The sequence below is a fragment of the Pimephales promelas genome, chromosome 5 (assembly GCF_988280905.1).
Source record: "Pimephales promelas chromosome 5, fPimPro1.hap1.1, whole genome shotgun sequence".
In the NCBI taxonomy this organism is placed as follows: Eukaryota; Metazoa; Chordata; class Actinopteri; order Cypriniformes; family Leuciscidae; genus Pimephales; species Pimephales promelas.
The window spans coordinates 916,810-925,743 of NC_142773.1; the positions used below are offsets into that span (position 1 = coordinate 916,810).

At 38.2% G+C, this 8,934-nt stretch overlaps 1 protein-coding gene across 1 annotated transcript; it reads right to left on the minus strand.

Annotated features, from left to right (window-relative positions):
• Positions 1–565: 565 nt before the first annotated feature.
• Positions 566–8,484, minus strand: LOC148978797 (uncharacterized). The gene is made up of 3 exons (XM_089130787.1): positions 8,450–8,484; positions 5,686–5,991; positions 566–1,999 (listed from the first exon to the last, which is right to left on the minus strand). Exon 3 carries the CDS (start codon positions 1,986–1,988, stop codon positions 945–947), a length of 1,044 nt encoding a protein of 347 aa, XP_088986913.1. The 5' UTR covers positions 1,989–1,999; positions 5,686–5,991; positions 8,450–8,484; the 3' UTR covers positions 566–944.
• Between the last annotated feature and the right edge of the window lie 450 nt (positions 8,485–8,934).

The window sequence follows — 8,934 nt, forward strand, 5'->3', positions numbered from 1 at the left end:
ATAAGCTCAAGCACTGGCTACTAGCACAACAGATCTGCAACCACTAATGACTGCATTGTACATTATTTGTCTTATATTCTGGTATTAAATTTTATATACTACATGTATTGTGATGTTTTATGTGGTATATGTAATGTATGTTATTTTATTTGTTTACCTGCCCAGGGACAGCAAATGTAAACTAGCTATTAGCTAATTCTGGTGCAATTACTTTTAATTGTGCATTGGCCCTGTAAAAAATAAACAATAAAATGAAATGAGTATGAGGTTGTTTAATTCCTGTATATTCACAGTGCTGTTTTTCCAGAAACAGGTACACAACTTTGCATTTCTGTTTGCAAATATTCGTTGTGTGTTTCCCAAAAGCATTGTTAGTTGCATAATAGCAGTTCAATGAGTCTGTGTTTCCCCGAAATTATAGTTCTAACGAACATCCACAATGCAAAGTTGTGTGTTTGAACGACAGGTCTTATGTGGTAAGAAGAAGAGTTTCTTGTTTGCATGACATGTGGACTGAATTAATCCTGATCTTGAGCAGAATAAGCAAGCTGACATTCAGTACAATCTATATATTTTATTTATAATACATACAAATGTCATTTACATCTTTCAGTTTGTCAAGAAATTTAAAGCATAGTGTTTGAAGAGTGTGTATGTGTGAACGAGCTCTAGTGCGAAAGAAAGAGTCGATGATTGAATCTGGAAATAAAGCAAAATAACTGGGAAAATTGAATCGAGTTGAATAATATTGTATTTCATACTGTAATAGACATATATATGTCTACTATAGACATATATATATATACTGTATATATATATATATATATATATATATATATATATATCGGCTATACAGTACCAGCCTCCTCTCTGCCTGTTTTCAAACCAATGCTTGCAGCCAGCAGATATATGAATAATTGCTTAAGAAGTCTGAGTTGATGTATTTAGTATGTACGGTATTTACTTAGCGCTGCAGGGACTTCAGTCGGAGGGTCCGGCTGATCGGTGATCTTCAAATCCCGGCAGAACAACACCGGTTCTGATCCGAGACCCAGCTGTAACTGCCACAGATATAGACGCTCCTTTGGCTTCAGCTCAAATGATAGTTGCTCTTCCTCTACAGTCTCTTCTGTCCAGTGTTCATTCTCAGTGTTCACACTTGAACCTTCGTATAGTCCCGATACAGAGAATTGATACTGTGAAATTAACCCTGCGAGAGTTCCAGATGAGATCGAGGCTGACGTTTCTATCTTCCAGTTGTGTGTGATCTGGGACATCTTCTCCTTATTGTATCCAACCTTTTTAGTAATTTTCTTTTGCCATGTCACTGGTGTGGGACTGTAATTACTAACGGTTTTAATTTTCACCCACTTGCTGAACGCTGGGCCGTTGCTTATGGACAGCCCGCCGGGCAGGAAGTTCAGGACATTGGGGTGAACGGATAAGACAGCAGTGCACTTATCTTTGTTGAAGTCGGTCCCTTTATAGTATTCAACTCCCCAATCTGTGGATGGCTTGAGGAAGTAGAAGTGTTTTGGCTCACCCCAGTAATAGAGACCAATTCTGCAATTGAGATGAAGGGGAAATTCATCAGAACGTGAGTCTTTACTCAGGTCTGTTGTTCTTCTGTACTCTCCTCTGTACTCTCTCTGGAAGATGATGTAAAACCAGCCCATGGCTGACAGGTAATGGTCTCCACCCCGACAGTTGGGATGAAGTGTGTAGACTTTAGAATCAGTGTCTTCTGTCAGGTCAGTGACTCTGCGGTATTCATCACCCTTAATGATGTAAAACTTATTTTCGTCAGCCAAGTAATGTTCTCCATGTTGGCAGGAGGGGTGCAGATCATGGATACTGAGGTCTGACCCTTTGTTGAAATCCTTTGCCTTCATATAGCAGCCGAGATCAGAGCGGATTATATAGTAGTAATCCTTTGATCCACAGATATCAACACCTTTTGTTTGGTGCCTGGGAATAATACCTGCCATTTTACCTTAACCTGCAACACAGGATAATAACAAAAAAAAGTTTTTATCTATTTTCCCCCACACTCTTTAAATTAGCCACGGTCACATATGAGCGAGATTTTTTCTCTCTCAGCACTCCTGTATTTAGTCACTATACTATACTGCCCTTCAAAGGCAAAAGACCTTAACTCACCAGAGTGTGAAACTGAGAAAAATGACTTTAAATTTTTTTTGTTGTCCAGCCAATTGTATGATAGGTAGAACACTGAAAATTTGCCAAGTAGTTGTCATAATGAATATATTTATTTAAATTTTTTTTTAGCTCAAACTTATGGGGCCTGTTAATAACTGTTAGCGAACACTGAGGGCGCTAGTGAGGAGACAGGGTGAGATTGTGGAAGAAAAGAAAGAAGAAGAATAAAGTTGAATACAGTGGATTACATGGGTGCTTCTCAATGGGTGCTTCTCAATATCCCTGCTCGTCTCCTCGCTCCTCCGTCCTCCCTCCTATGACCCGGAAACCGATCGAGCTCAGCCATCTTGAAGGACATCTCAATTCTCTAATTGCACCGTGAGGAGTCGAGGATCGAGGAGATAGGAGGCTTCCTGAGGAGTCATAAGCGAGGATACACAGGTGCATCCTACGCGGAACTGTTATACTGACTAAACGTGACGCACGTGTCAATTCTCCTCCCCCTTCACATCGGTCACAATCATTTTAATTTATACTTTACCTTTGCAGTTTATATAAACCACACATCTCAGATATTTCAACAGTATAGCCTATCTTTATTATTATTTATTATGAATTACCAAACTTCAACAACATAGGGCAGATCCTTTTAGCGCTGCTGATGACACTGTGGAGTGACGCTCGAGTGATCAAGTATTCCAATGTATATAAAAAAGATTTTATTCGATTCCTCTGTCCTCCTTTCCTAAGGGGGTGGAGCTGAGACGCAAGGAAAGGAAACAAGGAAAGGAAACGAGGATGCACAAATAAGAAATGAGAAGCACCCCATGTCTCTCGGCTCGTGTCTAAATACTTGACAAACTACCACATCTTTGGCGACGAGGATGGCTATTAATGTAGGGCTGGGCGATATATCGCACGATATTGTTATGCGCATCTAATCAGTAAAGCCGGTTCCTTGATTAGTAGTAAATCACCTTCACCTGCTTTCAAATGGACGATATGAGTGTTAAATTAACACTCAAGAGTGTTAAAGTTAATGAGATAATTAAGTGATTAATTTAGTGATGATTGAGCATTATTGAAGACACCTGATGATCACAAGCAGAATCGCTGAAGGACAAAATCACAAATTGTAAGCCACCGTTATGGAGATCAGTGTTTGCTTTAGTTGGGCTCTTGACACTTTTATTTTCACTTTAAATTTTGTTTGTCTGCCGTTATTGATAAAATAGCAGGCAAATAAGACATCTGTGATCTGATAGTGTTGATTATGTTTTGACATAAAACGGTTTAAACTAAAATTTTTAATATATGTTCTGATCAAATCTCTCTCATCTTTATTTAGAAACACAGATATCAATAATCAGCCTGTGTATCTCAATTGTGTGGTGACAAAATTAATCCACCAATCACAACTCATTAATGGCTCCAATCATGCATTGCGGTTTGAATAAATTATGATCTGAATTGTCTATGTAATTTACTTTTCCTAATTGAATATTCTACTCGTCACCGTTGTTGTGAAGCATTGACTGAATCTTGAGGTCTGTGTGTGCCTAAAGGAATTTTTTTTTTTAAACAACTTTTGAGAAATCCGTCAATTATATTTAACATTCTGGATATTTATGCAGAATCTCAGTTATACACTAATCAACAAAATAAATTATAGACATAAATAAATATTGAATGATGATATCATTATGTAACCAACATCATTTTGTAATTGTTTATATTTGTTCATCTGACAGGTAAAACTCAGATGCAACAGCAAATTCAAATACGAAGTTTATAATCTCCATAACGGTGGCTTACAATTTTAGATTTTTTTCCTTGTGATTCTGCTTTAGGTGACTTCAATAATGCTCAATAATCACTCATTTAATCACTTAATTATCTCATTAACTTTAACACTCTTGAGTGTGGAGTGGACTCATATACACCCCCAGGTGTGTTAGTTTAACACGGGAGATTTTGTCGTGAGGAAGAGCCGTAATTAACCGACCAGCTGAGCCATATCGCATTAAATATCGCAGGCAATACGTCCTCGATAGTCTCAGCCTCAGACGTCACGCCCACGGAACGTTGGCTAAACGTCTGATGCATATGGTACACTTAACTGGAAACACTTCAGGAATGTCGAAGTCGTCATCTGATTGGTTGAATTTTATTGGATTTCCGGGGGCCGTCAGTGTCGGGTTTATTTTCGGTCCGCCGGGAAACAAAGCGCAGACGTGTGATTGCAGAGAAAAACTGTTGTGTTTATATGAGTGACAATGAGCATTTATCAAGATCAGCTAAACGTAGTTGTCCCCTCCTATCTATTATGGAAGATCAAGTGAAGTACTTAATTGTGAAGGGTATATCAGCCGCGTTTGTGGGCAAACATGAAACAACAGACGCTGACATCTCAGCTGGCCGATTCAGTATTCATATATAGGGCGCACTGGATTATAAGGCGCATAAGATACTGCAGAGTCAAATGTTTGACTGGGTTTGCGTTATGCATCCACTAGATGTGCTAAAGGCTAAAGGGAATGTAGGGAGTGCGCGGCTCCGGAGGTGAGGCGTTTATTTAGTAGCCGTGACCGTGAGCGCACTGGGGCAGGTGCGTAACTTATATTCGCAGCCTGACTCATGTGAGTATTCAATGTGCGGCGGCTCGCTGACAGCTACAGCTGGAGACGACCCGGTTATTGTGAACGGGGAGCGCTTTATGAACGCACGAGCAGCGCCGGGTGCCTGTTAAGAGTGAGCGCTCGTGGGCGGGCACGTGATTTACACTCATAACCTGATTTATACGAGGTTGAACTGGCCGTGTGACAAAGCGGGCATAAGATGGACATGAGCGCGAGTTCGTGGGTGAATTTAATAACGCGGAGCGTTGTTAACGAGCGCCTCCGGTGACTGTGCTGACTGACTTGTTGCACGCCGGTCTGTTGTTGTGGGGACATTTCCACGCCCCGAAACGTGACACTGAACGAAACGAACTGTAATTGGTTGTTTGACATGTCGGTCAAACGGCCTTATGGGCGGGCCTTGGCCAAAGAAAGCTGCTATGAATTCCAGACCTTCAGCCGTCAGTCTGAAGGTCTGGCTACGCCAGACTACGTCCTCGATATTAACGCGATATGGCTCAGCTTGTCAGTGAACTACGGCTCTTTGTAGTAAATGCCGGTCCATCTGAAAGCAGGTGAAGGTGATTTACTGCTAATCAAGGAACCGGCTTTACTGATTAGATGCGCATAACAATATCGTGCGATATATCTCCCAGCCCTATATACTGTGATGTGTGACATTTAGGAAAGTCTAACTGAAGTCCTAAAGATTCTTGAAGTGCCTCTAAAAACCCTGACAGTGTCAGAGCAGATATATCAGGGCAGACTTCATTACTTTCACTGAGAAACAATCAATCAGGAAACAATTAATCACAGACTGAGGTTGTGTTGCTTTTCTTTCATTTTTAAAACTGTCATACATTAAATATTATTAATGGTGAATGAAAAAGTGTGAAAATGTACTCACGTGTCTACTGTATCAGTGATCAGTCTTCAAACACCGGCAGTCGGAGAACACGAACCTTCACTCAACTTTATAACTCACAAGCTCAAGTGTGTCCTCTGAGTATTTCTGAGAGTGTGAGAATGTGTGAGCTGTGTATTTGATGGTCAGGAAAACTCTGTTGGGACGTTTTATAGAGCTAGAGCTAATACGGGAACCAAAACTATTCAGGGTGTGTTTTCTGAAAGCATCGGTGGCCAAATATGGACAAGATCCTTCGTTCGAATCTGTTTCCCGAAACCATCGTTCCAACAAACGACAGACGTTGACCTGTGGGTAAAAGCAGACTGTCTTGTTTGCTTGACATGTGGACTCAGTAAATCTTTAACTTGAGCCAAAAACTTTTTAACTTTTCAACCTGAAACACCCCTGTCTGGGGTCAGTTCCCTGTAAGATCAGTCAACTCCCATGTGAGTAAAGAGACTATTAGTCTCTCAGGTAGAATGCACTCGGGAGTAAACGGGAGTTCGGATTGATCAAAAATACGAGAGAACGCGTTGGGCGTGATATTCTTGGACCCTGGCCGGTATACCGGTATACCCATAAAAAGAGATGTGTTAAAAAACAACACGCATCATGTGTTGATGGTATTTTGACACAAGTTGTGTAGTTTTTAACACACAATGTGTGTTAAAATGTAACTGGATAGAATTTTAATGGGTGGAGGGAAGTTTGTGTTTAAGAACCTAATTAGAGGTAGTATATTTTCTATGGTATCCCATAACAAGCTCTAAAATAAATGAAACAATACATTACAATAAATAAATAAAATCTTAATTCATAAAAAAACTTCAGATTAATGAGTGTTTTTGGCAGCCAATCACATCATGCCTCGGTTTCAATGTTTTTTTTCAAATGCTGATTTCACTTGTTATTAATAACTAATTTATTATAACAAACAATTTATTTCTGTCAGACGTCTACAGAAACACTTATTGAGAATTACCAGGTTTTGTGTTGACGATTCATTGAATGTTTGTTTTGATGTCACCAGAATCGTGATTAGTAGCAGCTTTATTTGGGCTCTTGACCCTTCACTCTTTATCATTCGTTTCTCTGTTTGCTGTTTCTGTGTATTTATATTGCACATCTGAAACAGTTGAAATTATCTTGAGGAAAAAGATCATTAAATGATCATTTTTCAACATGATGTTTTTTAACATAGCAAGAGAAGTTTAATGTTTAAGAGATAACTTATATTTGATCACTTATATTTGATTACAGATACTCAGTGTTTAAATGATATTATGGTGTATGCTACCTTATGCTATAATTTTTAAAAAAATATGTTTAGAGAAAGTTTAAAGCTGCAGCAGAAACTAGTCAAATACAGACATCAAGAATCAGCATATGACTCTCAACAATGGCGTCAAGGCTTCATGCCTCTAGTATAAAGCTCATCCATAAGTCCCAGCATGCATTGCGGCATGGAACTTTTCGTTTGTCACCATTATTGAGATCCATACGCTGATTCTTGATATCTGTGTTTGACTGGTTTCTGCTGTAGCTTTAAACTTTTTTTTGTCATTCTGCACTTTTTGATTGCTGGATGTAGTTTCACTAAACCTTAAGAACTAACAATACATCATTAAAATAAAGCACACCATCCATATACTCAAAAACTTGATCATAACTTGCTGATTATGACATCATCAAGAACCTTCTGATCATATTTTCTGTCACCATAACAGATGTATTTTATTAAAATACAGTTACAGCAGAGAAACACTAAAACAAGAGTAAAGGGTCAAGAGCCCAAATAAAGGAGCCATTAATCACGATTCTGGTGACTTGAAATAAAACTGAAATGAAACATCAAACCTCTGTTAATTCTCAATAAGAGCTTGTCTATGTAGATTAATGATGTTTAAAACATCCAAATGTTCAAACAAACTCTATTAAACATCACTGGACTACATAAACACAAGTTACCAATACGTGTCAGTGTTCATCCAAACACTTTTGTAAGCACACGGGAATTAACTCTGGCAAATACTCTCCGACTACAGTCACATGTGACGCATATCTGACACAAGTTGTGTTACTATAACACATTAGTGTGTAAAAGGTTTCAACAACACACTGCTGTCTAACACATTAGTTGTGTTAAACGTAACACAAAATGTGTAATCCTTATAAACACAGAGATGTGTAAAGAAACAACACAGGTTGTGTGTTAAATTTGACACAACATGTGTTGTCCTTGAGCAAACACACTAAATGTGTTAAAATCTACAAAACGGGTTAAAATCTACACAACATGTGTTAAAATCTACACAAAATGTGTTGTCCCTGAGCACACACACTACATGTGTTAAAATCTACACAACATGTGTTAAAATCTACACAAAATGTGTTGTCCCTAAGCACACACACTACATGTGTTAAAATCTACACAGCCTGTGTCATTTTTAACATCTCTTTTTACAGGTTGTGTTATTTACAAAATCATTTTATAAGAGTGCACCAGTGTAAATAAAACTTATAAACACAATATTTTGTCAGTTGCTACATTTTAATCTAATTCAAAGTGCAAACTTAATGAAATCACACTCCCTGTGTTAAGAACAATAACACACTGGTTGAGTTAAAAGTAACACAAAATGTGTTGTCCTTAACTAGACACACAGGTGTGTTAAGATATAACACAGGTTGTGTTGTTTTTAACACATCCATTTTAAGAGTGTACGAGAGCGAAAAATCAAAACGACAGAAAAAAAGTGCCTACCGAGCCTGCCTGGAGTTCGGTCGTTTGGCGTACCTGATGTACTCGAGGTTCTTCTGCCTCCCGATTTGTTAAAATAAACAAATACATTATGTAATTTTAAAAAGTCCAATGTCTTGATCGAACTGTGGTGAATTCATGTGAATTACACTCCTGTTAATTATTTCTAAAAATGTCTACCTACTTCTAGTTAATTCAAGTCAAAGGAAAACTTTGCATTACATTATTTTACATTGATTTCGTGTTATAAATAAATCGTTCGTTACCACATGAAACATATGACCCCTTTTATTTATGGTATAATAATTGTACGTACTTTTAAAATTGAATTGAAAACGCCCTCCTGTGGTAAAATGTATCAATTACACCACTGAAACATTTTTTCTACAGCAGAACTCTAGAGGAAAACTAGCTTGATTAAGAATTATTCTTATAAAGCCCCGTTGATTCAGACGTTTTAATAACAGAAAAAATATATAAGCGCAACA

Bases quoted from the DNA above. Each gene is read 5' to 3' on its own strand.
- LOC148978797 (XM_089130787.1), bottom strand. From the start codon at position 1,988: ATGGCAGGTATTATTCCCAGGCACCAAACAAAAGGTGTTGATATCTGT.